General features: G+C 41.9%; 1 protein-coding gene across 1 annotated transcript in view; it reads left to right on the forward strand.

Moving 5' to 3' along the window:
• Window positions 1–15,368, forward strand: part of CFAP74 (cilia and flagella associated protein 74) — a 134,628-nt gene that overhangs the window by 63,266 nt on the left and 55,994 nt on the right. The window contains exons 19-20 of the mRNA XM_043995435.1: window positions 9,185–9,329; window positions 13,275–13,375. Of these exons, the coding sequence (XP_043851370.1) occupies window positions 9,185–9,329; window positions 13,275–13,375 (246 nt within the window). The remainder of the gene's footprint in view (window positions 1–9,184; window positions 9,330–13,274; window positions 13,376–15,368) is intronic.

Genomic DNA, 15,368 nt, shown 5'->3' on the forward strand with positions numbered 1-15,368 from the left:
ACTAACTTCCTTATAACTGTCAATGGCACCTCTCTTTTCTCATTCATCCAAGCTTACAATCTAGGTGTCATCCTCAACTCTTCACCCTCTCTCACCCCAGTCTGTTGCCAAGTCTTGTTAATTTTACCTTCATAACATCTCTCATATATGCCCTCTTTTCTACTTTGACATTGCCACCACCCTGATGTAGGTCCTCACACTTGGACTGTTGCAATAACCTGCCAGGGGGCTGGAGGGTCTCCCCACTTTGGTCCACCCTCAATTCAGCCACCAAAGTGATACTCCTAAAGAGCAGGCATAACCATGTCACCCTACCCACTCCCTACTCAGGAAACTCCAGTGGCTCCCTATCACCTCCAGAATCAAATATAAAAATCTTCTGTTTGGCGTTCAATCTGCCCCTTCTAACTTTCCAGTCTCCTTATACTTTATACCCCCTATATATACACATTCTTCAATTCAGCAACAGTGGGTTCTCACACAGGATCCTCTATCTCCCAGCTGTGAGTGTTTTCCCTGATTGGCCCCCGTGCCTGGAATTCTCTCCCTGCTCATCTCTGCCTCCTGGATTGCCTGGCTTTCTTGCAGTCTCAGCTAAAATCCCACTTTCCACAGAAAGTCTTTCCTGATTCTTTCCAAATCTGATGACTTCCCTAGGTTAATTATCTGCAATTTACTTTTTTTTGGTTCTTTGATGGTTGTTTGTATCTTGTCTTCTTCATTAGATTGTAAACTCCTTGAGGGCAGGACTGTCTTTTGCCCTTTTTTGTATCCCCAGAGTTTATCACAATCCCTGGCACATAGTTGGCACTTAATGGTTCTTGTCCTTCATTCTCAAGAGGACCAAAATGACCACACTACGCTGGGGTCAAGGTACAGTGTAGCAGACTGTGGCTGAGCAGACCACTAGAGCTTGGAAGGCTCTACCACAGGTTGGACACTACTTTTAAATGTTTTTTGATTGGCTTGACTGGAGTTTGGGTATATGGGTCATTTCTCACAAATTTCATCCTCCAGGATAGTTTAAAGTCTGCTTAATTCAGACCCACTTGGATATTCCATTTAGAATGTTTACAGGCAGAGTTTGGGTAGGGGTAGAAGCTATTATATATCCCCTTTTAGTTATTTGCCTTTTTATGAAAATCTACTTTTTTTTTTTTGGTGGAGCAATGAGGATTAAGTGACTCACCCGGGGTCACACAGCTAGTGTCAAGTGTCTGAGGCCGGATTTGAACTCGGGTACTCCTGAATCCAGGGCCAATATTTTATCCTCTATGCCACCTAGCTGCCCCCAGAAGTAGATAAGTCTAACCATAAAATAAATAAGAAAGAAGTCGAGGCGAATAGAATCTTAGAAAAGTAAGATATGATAGACCTCTGGAAAAAATTAAATGAGAATAAAAAGGAATATACTTTTTCTCAACTGTACATGACACTTTCATAAAAATTGACCAGGTGTTAGGGGAAAAAAAACCCTACAAACAAATGCAGAAAAACAGAAATATTAAATGCATCCTTTTTAGAACTTAATGCAATAAAAATTTATATTCAATAAAGGGTTATGGAAACATAGGTTAAAAATTAATTGGAAATTAAATAATCTACTCCTAAAAATGAATAAGGCAGAGGGCAGCTAGGTGGTGCAGTGGATAGAGCACCAGCCCTGGAGTCAGGAGTACCTGAGTTCAAATCTGGCCTCAGACACTTAACACTTACTAGCTGTGTGACCCTGGGCAAGTCGCTTAACCCCAATTGCCTCACCAAAAAAAAAAAGAATAAGGCAAAGAACAAATGATAGAAGAAAATACTTTCACAAAAGAGAATGACAACAATGAGGCAACATAATAAAATTTGTGAGATGCAAACAAAGCAATACTTAGGGGGAAAGTTATCTCTAAATACATTAATAAAACAGTGAAAGAGCAGATCAATGAATTGGGCATGCAAATAAACAGACTAGAAAAAGAACAAATTTAAAATCACCAATTAAACACCAAAATGGAAATCCTGAAAATCAAAAGTGAAATTAATAAAATTGAATTTAAAAATAAATTAATAAAATTAGAAGCTAGTTTTATGGAGGAAAAAAGAATAACCATTGGTTAATTTGATATTAAAAAGAGAAAACCAGGGGCAGCTAGATGGCGCAGTGGATAAAGCACCAGCCCTGGATTCAGGAGTACCTGAGTTCAAATCTGGCTTCAGACACTTGACACTTGCTAGCTGTGTGACCCTGGGCAAGTCACTTAACCCCCATTGCCCCACCAAAAAAAAAAAAGAGAGAAAACCAAATTTAGTATTAAAAATAAAAAGAGTGAATGCACCACCAATGAAGATGAAATTAAAACAATTATTAGGAGCTATTTTGCCCAATCATCTGCTAATAAATCTGACAACCTAAGTGAAATGGATAAATGTTTACAAAAATATAAATTGCCCAGATTAATAGAAGAGTAAATGTTTAAATAACCCTAAATTAGAAAAAGAAATTGAATAAGCATCAATGAGCTCCCTAAGAAAAAAATCCCCAGGCCCAGATAGATTCACACATGAATTCTACCAAGCATTTAAAGAATAATTAATTCTAATACTATATAAATTATTTGTAAAATAGGCAAAAAAAAGGAGTACTACCCTTTGACCCTGCAGTACTACTGTGTTTGGGTCTATATCCCAAATAGATCATAAAAAAAGGGAAAAGAACCCACACATACAAAAATATTTATGGCAGCTCTCTTTGTGGTAGCAAAGAATTAGAAATTGAGGAGATGCCCCTCAGTTGGGGAATGGATGAACGAATTGTGGTATATGAATGTAATGGAATATTATTGTGCTATAAGAAATGATGAGCAGGCTCAGAAAAACCCAGAAAGACTTAAGTGGACTGATGCTGAGTGCAGTGAGCAGAACTAGGAGAACACTGTACACAGGAAGAGCAATGTTGTGTGATGCAATTGTGATAGATAGACTTAGCTCTTCTCAGCAATACAATGATCCCAAGACAATTCCAAAAGACTCAGTATGGAAAATGTTCTCCACGTGCAGAAAAAGAACTGTGGAATCTGAATGCGGATTGAACCATACTATTTTTACTTTTCATTGTTGTTGGGTTTTTTCATTTTTGAGGTTTTCCCCTTTTGTTCTGAGTTTTCTGTCACAACATGACTAATGTGGAAATATGTTTAATGTGATTGTACATAGATAGCCTATATCAGGTTGCTTGCCTTCTTGGGGAGGGGGGAAGGAAAGGCACGAGGGAGAAAAATTCAGAAATCAAAATCTTGTAAAAGTGAATGTTGAAAACTCTCTTTACATGTAATGGGCAAAAATACTATTAGATTAAAAAAAGAATACCATAATGCTATAAGAAATGACAAAAGGATGATTTCAGAAAAATCCAGAAAGACTTATGTGAACTGAGGCGGAGTGAAATGAGCAGAACTAGGAAAATATGATACACAGTAAACAGCAATAATATTATGCAAGAATCACCTGTGAATGACTTGGCTATTCTCAGCAAGACAGTGATCTAAGACAATCCTGAAGGACTCATGACAAAAGATGCTGTCCCCCTCCAGAGAAAGGACTGAGGAAATCTAAATGTAGAATGAAGCATACTCATTTAAAAAAACATTATTTAGGGGGCAGCTAGGTGGCACAGTGGATAAAGCACCGGCCCTCGATTCAGGAAGGCCTCAGACACTTGACGCTAGCTGTGTGACCCTGGGCAAGTCACTTAACTCTCATTGCCCCCTCCCCAAAACAGAACAAAACAAAAAAAATTATTTTTCTTGGGTCTTTGGGGGGCGGTATTAGAATTTCAGTTGAATGAAATCTTAACATCTAAAGGGGAAAAAGGGATGTCTATTTCAGCCAAGTGCCTTCCACTGACTACAGAAAGTAAAGACTAATAGGGTTAATATCTAGCCCTGCTTTGTGAGCAGCCAAAAAAGCCAATTTCAGGGGATATGAGAATGCTCTGGGATCCGCCCACAGTGAGGGCAGTGAGGACAGTCACCATTCCTCTGACATCTTCAGCTTCCTTCCCAGCAACGTGTAGCACATCTTCATAACTGAAGACAATCCCACAGAGGTTCCCGGCAGGAGCATCTTCTTGTCTTGTCATTGGTCTCATAAACTTGGGCCCACTTCTGCCTGGCACCTGAAGTGCCGGTTCGTCTTCTTCAACTGCTCTTCTAAGAAGTTCAGGGCACTTCGGGCAGGGGCTTCCCCCTTCCTTCTCTCCAACTCATCAATCACCATCCTAGGGACAAGGACAATGAACCTCCCACTCTGGGCCATCTCCCTTATGAGAGAAAGGTATTAGCAAAGGGCCAGAGTGTCGATGATAAGATAAGGGGAGAGTGCTGCCCGAACGCGGAGCAGCTGGAGGTCTCTCTCCATTCCTTCCAATTCCTTCTGCAGCAGCTGCTGCCCTACGTCTTGCTTGACGATGCAGCTTTGTGCCCTTTGTTCCTGAGTCTGCTGGGAAGGAGTCTCACCCTGCTGGGTTTTCTTGATGAAGAAGCCCAGTGCGGAGTAAAACAGGATGAGGCAGCTGGGAGGCAAAGTGGCCAAACGTGCGCAGGAGGCAGGCGCGAAGAGCGACCTCTTCCCTGGAGAAGTTCAATTCTAAGCGACTGTGGGCAGCCCGGAGGGGTACGAGGGTGTGCAGAATGGCATCCTCCGGGCAGAGACATGGAGATGGGAGGGTCTGCTCGCTCAAAGCGTGGCAGCAGTTCCCAGAGTCGAGGCCCCAAGCCAAGGGCAGGAAGCATCAGTTCCTCTTCCGTGGGCACCAGGTTCTGCAACACTAGCTGGTCGCACCAGAGGCCTGGGCAGGTGAGCACGCTCAGGCGTGTGAGGGCCGGATCAGTGCCGCGCCACTGCACGATGACTGAGAGTTGGGAGCAGCCCTTCTCCAGAGACAGTGTCCAGCCTCTCTTGCAGTTTGGGATGGGTCCGGCTGCCGGAAGCCTCCTCTTCCTCAGTGGGTCTTCTCTCCTCTTTCTTTGCTTTCTGAGAAGAGTTCGCCCAAGCTGTCCCCCACGCCCCCGCCCCCAGTCGTCACTGTCATCTAAGTCTTTGTAAGAGTCAGAGGCTACTTCCTTTGGGTCGCTCTCCTCACAAGAAGCGGCAGGGCCAAAAGGCGGGGCGGCGAGCTGGGCTTGTTCTTCGGTGCTGCCTGGATGCCCCGGCTCACCGGGCGAACGATGTGGGAGAAGAAAACCAGGGTGAAGCTGCTGGCCGTCTTGCGCAGTCCCGGGTTGGCCGTCTTTAAGCTGTGCACGGTCAAGAGGCAGAGGACGATCATCTGAAAGATGACTTGATTTGGCAAGAGGGAGCCCTGCTTCTGCTCCCCTCCCAGTCCTCGGTCGAAGCTTTGGGTGTCCATCGGCAGATAGGAGAGACAAAGCTGAACGTCCTCCAGAACCACCTGGCACAGTCTCTCCAGCCTCGACTGCTTCCTGCCACTTGGCTTCCGGAGGCTCTGAAGATACAGGAAGCTCACCAGCAGTCTTTTCGTGTCTTCACGGCGTTTCCCCTCCTCGGCACTTGGTTTCCCTGTCCCTGTCAAGTAGAGTTTCTCAATCTTGACATGGATTTGTCAAGACCCAAGGAGACTCCCACATGGGGTACTTAGGAGTAGATACAGTATTGATAAAAATAGGTGGCCTCAACATGGGAATACTTGGCACCAGGCAGGCTTGCCAGATGGATGAAGGGCAAGCCCATCTCAGGATTCAGGGTCAGAGCTTTGTAGTGGTACCTTTTGGTTGGCTTCTCTGCAGAGGAACTCACTCAGATAGTGGGACAGGTTTCCCGCCCATCCAGATAGACTTTTGTCCACAACAGGTCTTCTGCCTCCATGCTGTGATTCCCTGGGCTCAGGAAAATCAGTTGAATGGTAAGTTGTTCGATTTGGGTGGGGAAGGCCTTACTCTCAGCCTGGAAAACTTCTTGGTGGCCTGTCTCTCTGGCAAGGATGGTGTCAAACCGTTGAGCCGATTCCACAGTCTTCAGCAGAAGCTGCTTGGTTTGGCTGAGTTCCATGGTCTCAAATCACTCTTCACCCTCAGTTTGCTGCTAGTTAACTGGTGCTGCAAGGTCCAAGTTCACTCTTTCCAGAAAAGTTCAGGTCTCTAGCAATGTCCTCCAGAGGAAGGGAGCTGGACAGAACAGTACACAACTCTCTCCACCACCCACTGCTAACTGAGGCTCTTGGCAGTACAGGGTACTTGCTTATATACCTGGTACTACATAGGTGCTTAGCAGACATGAGTAGTAAGAAACTACTATACAGGGCAGCTAGGTGGTGCAGTGGATAGAGCACCGGCCCTGGACTCAGGAGGACCTGAGTTCAAATCTGGCCTCAAACACTTAACACTTATTAGCTGTGTGACCCTGGGCAAATCACTTAACCCCAGTTGCCTCACCCCCCCCAAAAAAAAAAGAAAAAAAGAAAGAAAGAAACTATGACATTCCCACACAGTGGAGAGATGAAGCCTCCAGGATCACCTTCTGGAGAGCAACTTGGACCTGTGCCAAAGAAGCTAGAACAATGTGTATGCCCTTTGACCCAGCTATACCTAGGCTAGGTCTGTATCCCAAAGAGATAAAAAGGGAAAAGGAAAAGGATCGGTTTGTACAAAACTATTTCTAGCAACTCTTTTTTGGTGGGGAATAGCTAAACAAGTTGTGGTATATGATGGTGATAGAATATGATATGAGTATGATATGATAGAATATGATATTCTATCATAGTGCTAAACTATGTGTAAATGACTATAGCAACTGACTGTTTGATAAACCCAAAGACTCCAACTTCTGGGATAAGAACTCCCCATTTGACAAAAACTGCTGGGAAAACTGGGAGGTAATATGGTAGAAACTAGGCATAGACCAACATCTTACACTGTATACCAAAATAAGATCAAAATGGGTACATGATTTAGACATAAAGGGTTATACCATATGCAAATTAAGAGAAGAAGGCATAGTTTACCTCTCAGATCTATGGAGAAGAAAATAATTTGGCCAAAAAGGAGATAGAGAATATTAGGAAATGCAAAATGGATCATTTTGATTACATTAAATTAAAAGGGATTTGTACAAACAGAAGCAATGCAGCCAAGATTAGAAGGAAAGCAGAAAGCTGGGAAACTATTTTTATAGCCAGTGTTTCTGATCAAGACCTCATTTTAAAAAACACCTCATTTCTAAAATATATAGAGAAATGAATTAAATATATAAGAATACAAATCATTCCCCAATTGAGAAATGGTCAAAGGATATGAGCAGGCAGTTTTCAGATGAAGAAATCAAAGCTATCTATTGCCATATGAAAAGTTCTAAATCACCATTGATTAGAGAAATGCAAATGAAAACAACTCTGTGGTACCACCTCACACCTATCAGATTGGCTAAGATGACAAAAAAGGAAAATAAAAAATTTTGGAGAAGATATGGAGAAATTGGAACACTAAGGCACTGTTGGTAGAGTTGTGAATTGATCCAACCATTCTGGAGAGCAATTTGGAACTATGCCCAAAGGGCTATAAAACTGCATACCCTTTGATCCAGCAATACCACTGCTAGGTTCATATCTCAAAGACATCCCCCCCAAAAGAGAAAAAGACCTATTTGTACAAAAATAGTTATAGCAGCTCTTTTTGTGGTGGCTACGAATTGGAAATCAAAGGAATAGATGGCTGAACAAGCTGTGGTATATGATTGTAATGGAATATTATTGTGCTAAGGCCTGGAAAGACTAATATGAACTAATGTGTAGTGAAGTGAGCAAAACCAGAAGAACATTGTGTACAGTGACAGCAATATCATTTGATGAAGAACTGTGAATAACCTAGCTATTCTCAGCAATACAGTGATTCAAGACAATCCCAAAGGACTTATGATGAAGCATAAAAGAACTGATATTGATTGAACACAGACTGAATCATGCTATTTTCCCACTTGATTTCTTTCATTTTTTCCATTTATTTGAGTTTTCTTGCACAAAATGATTAATATGGTAATGTTTTCCATAATCGTACATATATAACCTATATCTGATTGCTTACAGCTTTGGGGAGGGAGGAAGGAATAAAGGAAGGAAGGAAGGAAGGAAAGGAGGGATAGACTCAAAACTTTAAATAAAAATGTATATATGTATGTGTGGATAGATAGATAGATAGATAGATAGATAGATAGATAGATAGATAGATATAGGCTGAGCAATTGGGGTTAAGTGACTTGCCCAGGGTCACACAGCTAGTAAGTGTTAAGTGTCTGAGGCCAGATTTGAACTCAGGTATTCCTGAATCCAGGGCCGGTGCTTTATCCACTGTGCCACCTAGCTGCCCCAAAATGTATATATTTTTTTAAAAGATAGAAACTAGAAAAGATAGCCTTGAAGAGTTTGGAAAACCCCTTTGGATGTCTGGAGTCAAGTATCAATCTTCATGAAGGGACTAATCAACAAATTTGGTCGTTGCCCTTCATTCTCAAAGAGGACCAAAATGACATCACTATGTTGGGGTCGAAGTACAGTGTATGAGACTGGCTGATCAGACCAATATGAGCTTGGAAGATTCTACCACAGGTCTAGAACAAATAGTCCATATGAACAGAATGGTCACCAAATAATGGATGATGAAAGGGTCTGCTTGGTGGACATCCTGATGCTGCCTTCTATAGGGCATCAAGCCAACAGTAATTACTTCATTATTGGTCAATCAGTTAACGAGTATTTATTAGGCACTTAGCAGAAGGCACAGTGCTAAGCACTAAGTATATAAGACAAAATCATCTCTTTCCCTCAAGAAGCTCCCATTTTAATGGGAGAAACAACATGCAAATAAGTAGGTACGCAGACTAAGCAGTACTTCCGACCAACAATACCTATTTCTTGGCTTGGTGCTCCACAGTCATGAGTCTGCACCTTGAACTTGAGCCCCTAAAAAGGACAGTGTTCTAGTAATTAGTCCCCAGGTATTCATTAAGTGCCTACTGTGTGTCCTGTGCAGTGTTAGATACTGCTGATAACAAACACAAAGAATGAAAAGAATGACTATTCTCAGGCATTTACATTCAAATGAGGGCATTTATGATCAGTTCAGCATATAATTATATATTTGAAAATCAAGTGAAGTTGTTTTTGTTTTTTTATCAATCTGCCTTTTAGAGCACTTTATATTCACTGGATGATAAAGTTACAGAGGAGAAAACCACCCCCAACCTCGTGGATACCCAGAGTGAGGTCTATTGTCCTCCCTCCCTTGACATCATTCCAGTCATGAGCCCTAGAGCCTCAGCCGGTCACCCTGAAGGTAAGACCACTGTTTTGGATTGAGTATGCATTGATGTGAAGTCCTCTGCTAAGGAGGTCTCAGACCAGAGAGTCTTAACCCAGGGTCCATGAACTTGTTTTTAAAAATATTTTGATAATTGTATTTCAATAGAGGGTATCCCAAAAGTCTTAGTGGAATTCTAAGCTTTAATGGTTTAAAAAATAATCTTTAGGGGGGCAGCTAGGTGGCCCAGTGGATAAAGCACCGGCCCTGGATTCAGGAGTACCTGAGTTCAAATCCGGCCTCAGACACTTACTAGCTGTGTGACCCTGGGCAAGTCACTTAACCCCCATTGCCCTGCTAAAATAAAAAATAAAAATAAAATAATCTTTAAAACAATAGCATATAGGGGCAGCTAGATGGTGCAGTGGATAGAGCACTGGCCCTGGAGTCAGGAGTACCTGAGTTCAAATCCGGCCTGAGACACTTAACACTTACTAGCTGTGTGACCCTGGGCAAGTCACTTAACCCCAATTGCCTCACTAAAAAAAAAAAACCAAAAAAACCCAATAGCATATAAATAATCAAAAACAGCATATTATTTATACTATTAAAGCTCAAACTTCCATTAAGACTTTGAGGACTCACTATATAAGGTTTCGTTTGTAATTATTTTATGCATTTAAAAACATTCTAAGGAGGCTCAGAGGCTTCCTAAGACTGCCAAGGGATCCAAGACACAAAGAATTTTAAGAAGTCATTTCCTGGAGGCAGCTAGGTGTCCCAAAAGTCTTGGGGCACCTTTTAAGCTTTAATAGCTTAAGTAGCATTATTTAATTTAATAGGCAGGGACAGCTAGGTGGCGCAGTGGATAGAGAATTGGCCCTGGATTCAGAATGGACCTGAGTTCAAATCCAACCTCAGACACTTGACATTTACTAGCTGTGTGACCTTGGGCAAGTCACTTAACCCTCATTGCCCGGCCAAAAAAAAAAAAAGGTCATTTCCTGTCAGTGCCACCATCTATAGAGCCACCAAGTTTTCTATCAGGTAGTCCCATCCTGGATCACTCTCTTCATTTCTCATCTCACCCTGACTTAGCCTCCCACAGAGCCTGGATGAAGCAGGATTTGGTTAAATTGAAGGCAGAGAAGGATCCAACCCAACTGTAGCCATTGTTAAATATTTCAAGGAACCCTATATGATTTTATTTTTTAAATTATGTATTGTTTCAATCTGCAAAATTCCATATTTTCTCCCTCCCACCCACCCCCAACTGAGAATGAAAGAAAACAAAGCTCCTTTACACACATATAGAGTCCAGCAAAAAAAAAAGTCCATATTGACTATGTCCCAAAAAGTATGTGTTTCCTTCTGCCTTTTCTATCAGGAGGTGGGTAGCATGTTTCATCCTGAGTCCTCTGGAATCATGGGTGGTCATAATATAACCAGTGTCCCTAAGTCTTTTCAAGTTCTTTATCTTTGCCATATTATTTTCATTGTATAAAATGCCCCACTGGCTCTGTGCCTTTACTCTGCATCTGTTCATACAAGCCTTTCCATCGAAATGACTTCCTTCATCATTTATTATAGGACAATAATGCTCCATCAAATTCATATACCATAACTTGTTCACCCATTCCATTTTTAAAATCCCCTCTGATTCACACTCTTTGCTACCTCCTAAAGAGCTGTAAATATTTTTTGTGCCTCCTTAATTGGAGTTCTTTGAAAATTTCTTGAAATATGATGTCTGGGCTTTTCATTTTGATTATTGTGTTTAGATAGTCTGATTTTTTTTCTCCTCCATTCTTTTTTTTTCCATGCCAGTTGTTTTTGCTGTGAGATATCTTACACTTTCTTCTATTTTTCCCAGTATTTTGACTTTTTAAAAATTTCCTATCATCTCACAGAGTCAATAGCTTCTATTTGGTCTGTTCTGATTTTCAGGGAGTTTGTTGCTTTGGCAGAGTTTTGTGCCTTTTGTGCTAAGCTGTTAATTTCCTTTCCAGTTCTTTCTTTCTTAGCTCTCATTTCTTCTCCAAATTTTCTCTCAAGTCCTCTTGTTTCATTGTTAAAACATTTTTAACTCATTTCATCTCTTCCAGAAATTCTAGTTGAATTTGTGCTTAAGCTTTGTTTTTCTTTGAGGCTTTATTTATAGATGTTTGAGAGCCATCCTCTTCTTCTGGTTTAAGCATCCCTTTTATCATAATAACTTTTTCAGATGGATTCTTTTTTTTTCTTCATCCTTCCAGCTTACCTCCTGACTTTGGACCTGATCTTAGGGCTGGACTCTATGCACTTCTGGAGGAAAAGTCTGGGCTTGTCCTACTTTTTATTTCTTGGGCTATTGAGAGCTGTGCTATTTCAGGACCTCACAGACAGCTCGGACTGGTGACCTGCAATCGTTCCCAAAGGGGGATAATGCAGGGCAAAATCTGATTTCTGAGCCTCTGCAGCTCTCCAAGGTTCTGATCTGGGTTTAGTTACTAGACTGCCCCAATCAGGTAGCAGGGAAGCTATGCTCACTTAAAATGACAGAACTGCAGGCTTCCCCAGGTCTATAATTCCTGAACCTGGTTATTCCTCTACTGGCTTCAGTCTGCTAGAGGCTAGAACAAAGACTCCGCTCTGCTTATGGGATTCTGAGCCACATCTCTGCTCCTTTCTTCTGAACTGACTCCTTAGTATTTTGCACAGGACTTTCTGCCAGTCCCTGCCCTATTATCCCCTGGGTACATATTCCTTTCTTGGTCCACTCTGGATCTGTGACCTAAAACTGGATATTGGGCAACAAAGCTGCCAGTTGGCATGTGTTCCCATCATCCTGCCACAATATGTATCTGGGGGTGTCCCAGGATGGGCCTGGGACCACCTTTCCCTGTGCAGGGCCCTGCATCTCTTCCCCAGTGTTCACAAACCTCTGTGTCTCCCTATGCCAGCCTGGACTGGAAAAATTACTTTTTCTTGGATTTACCCTTCTGGATTTGCTCTGGTGCATTTTCTAGGTCTATCTGGAGAAATTTGACAGGTGAAGAGTGGGGAAGGGAGCTCACTGTACTATTCCCTGCTACTCCTCCATCTTGACTGCACCCCAGAATTCTATCTGACTTTGACATGTGCATGTGAGACAAAGACACCTTGTTGGAAAAGAATTTCCAAGCTAGTGTCTGCATCCCTGAATTTAATGACTGTTTATAATTGAGAGACAAGCACAGAGAGATCTTATATTCTCTATACCTTTCAATCAATTGTGTGACTTTAAATAGAATGAAAAACACACACCTAGTGAGACTTATAGCATATCCTCTGAGAACCACTGCCCTGGTCACATTAAAACATAATGTTATGAAATAGGAATTGGTGCAAAATTTCCCCATTATGCCTTCTCTGCTGTAACAACTGATGTTTTTAGCTTATTTGCTGCTCCATCTCAAAACTCAGTAGCATTCATCATTTTTGCCTCAGATTTTTATGAGAAACAGCCAGGATGTTCCTGGCCCTTTGGGAGGGCCTTCAATCTTTTCTCCTTTGACAACAATTGTGTTATGTAGCCACTGCTGCCTAGGTAGATGAGACCTCTCTGTTGAGGACAGGAGCTGGAGTCATCCACAGAGTGAACCAGACTTTCTCCTTTAATCCATTAGGATTTTAAGAGAATGTTTTAAAATTTACCTTCAAATACAGTGAGTCAGGGGGCAGTTAAATGGTATGGTGGATAAAGCACCGGCCTTGGATTCAGGAGGACCTGAGTTCAAATCCAGCGTCAAATATTTGACACTTACTAGCTGTGTGACCCTGGGCAAGTCACTTAACCCTCATTGTCCTGCAAAAAACCCAAAAACAAATACAATGAGTCTACCTTAAGCATACCTATCCACTGGGTGTCCAGCCTCGTACTGTATTAAGCTGTTGAAAAGAAAGGGGAGAAGCTGGGGTCTCTGCCTTCCAGGATCTCAGTCCCTCTGCTTTTGTTTACAGAACCATACCCGGAACATGCCACCATTACAATAGAAGAACCCCCCTATGAAGGAGTAGAAATTAATCCTGGTGAAGACCAAACAGAAATCAAACTGGGAGAGGTAAAGAGAACCCCAAACTTTGGGAGCCCATCTGTCTAATATTGTCCTGCAAACAGTCAGACCCAAAGCAGAGAACCTGGAGTGACAATATGCCCTTTGTCACCCCCAAGCTTTTAATGCAAGACCACTTCACTGTTAACAACTTTGTTATTATAGTTTAGTCATTTCAGTCACGTCTGTCTTTTCATGACCCTATTTGGTGTTTTCTTGGCAAAGATACTAGAATGAATTGTTTGCCATTTCCTTCTCCGGCTCATTTTACAGATGAGGAAAGTGAGGCAAATAGTGTGAAGGGACTTTCCCAGGATCACACAGCTAGTAAGTGTCTAAGGCTGGATTTGAACTCAGGTCTCCCTGACTCTAGGTCCAGTGCTCTATCCACTGGGCCATCTAGCTGCTCCATCAACTTTTGCCAAGTTTTAAACAAGAAAAAAAGCATTTGATTCCTAGTATTCCTACAGTGAGCCTGATCCTAGCATAGCTCCTTTGGTGCTGATATAGCCCTGGATTCCTGGATATTGGGGGGCTCTTTCTATTGCGGTGGCCCAAAGGCATCCATATAGTACAGGCTTGGCCATCTTTGACCTTGAAGACTTCAAAGAAATTATATGGTCTGCATAGTCTAGGGATCAGAGGAATCTGAACCTGATATTGATAATTGTATTTTCATCTGCAACAGGTCCAGATCCTTATTACAAATAAAATTGGTTTCAGGAAAACCTGAGTTCGAATCCAGCCTCTGACACATATTAGCTGCGTGCCCCTGGGCAAGTCACTTAACCTCTGTCAGCTTCAATATTCCCCTCCTGTAAATAATAATAGCACCTCCTTCCCAGGGTTGTCATGATCATCAAATGAGATAATGTTTGCAAAGTGCTTAGCACAGTGCCTGGCATAAAGTAGGCCCTTAATAAATGTGCATTCTTTTCCTTTCCCCTTCCTTTGTAATCTTTTGTATTTTCTTTTATGTAATTAAAAATACAGGCCACTAGGTGGCACCATAGGGCATAGAGTGCCAGACCTGGAATCAAGAAAGCTCATCTTCCTGAGTTCAAATCTGGCCCAGATGCTGTGTGACCCTAGGCAAGTCATTTCACCCTGTTTCCCTCAGTCTCTTCACCTGTAAAATGAGCTATAGAAGGAGAACACTGTGCACAGGGATAGCAATATTGTTCAATGAAGAACTGTGAACGATTTAACTATTCTTAGCAATACAATGATCCAAGACAATTCCAAAGGACTAATGATGAAACATACTAACTACCTCCAAAGAAAGAACTCATATTGATTGAACACAGACTGAAGCAGGCTGTTTCTCACTTTCTTTCTTTTTTTTCTTTTACTTGAGTTTTCTTGTACAAAATGACTAATATGTTAATGCTTTACATAATTGCACATGTATAACCTATATCTGGCTACTTACTGCCTCAGAGAGGGGGGAGGAGAGGGAGAAAGAAGTTGGAACTCAAAACTTTAAAATAAAAATGCGTATTACAAAAAAATGAACTGGAAAACGTAAACTACTCCAGGGTCTCTGCCAAGAAAACCCCAAATGGGGTCACAGAGATTCTGACCCGAGTGAAAAATGACCAAAACAACATTTTAAAACATGATTCTAAGAAGGGTCCCCTTAGCTTCACTAGTCAGACAGCCCAAGGGTCTAGGACACATAGAAAAAGTGGACTGGATCCAAGGCACTGGACAAATTTTCCCTGGAATGAATTCTTTTTTGCTTGTATGTTCAGAGCACTCAGCTTTTAAATGGCTATCAGTGCAGTGTGAAGACTGGGAGTTCACTTTCAGTCAGTCATTCTACAAGCCTTTATTAAGTGCTTATTACACTGCAGGAAGCTAGATAGCCAACTGAATAGTGCCAAGCCTGGGATCAGGAGAACCTGAGTTCAAATTTGACCTCAGACACTTACTAGCTGTATGACCCTGGGCAAGTCACTTCACCCTGTTGACTCTATTTCTTCATCTGTAAAATGAGGAA

This window comes from Dromiciops gliroides, chromosome 3 (assembly GCF_019393635.1).
Source record: "Dromiciops gliroides isolate mDroGli1 chromosome 3, mDroGli1.pri, whole genome shotgun sequence".
NCBI classification, from domain to species: domain Eukaryota; kingdom Metazoa; phylum Chordata; class Mammalia; order Microbiotheria; family Microbiotheriidae; genus Dromiciops; species Dromiciops gliroides.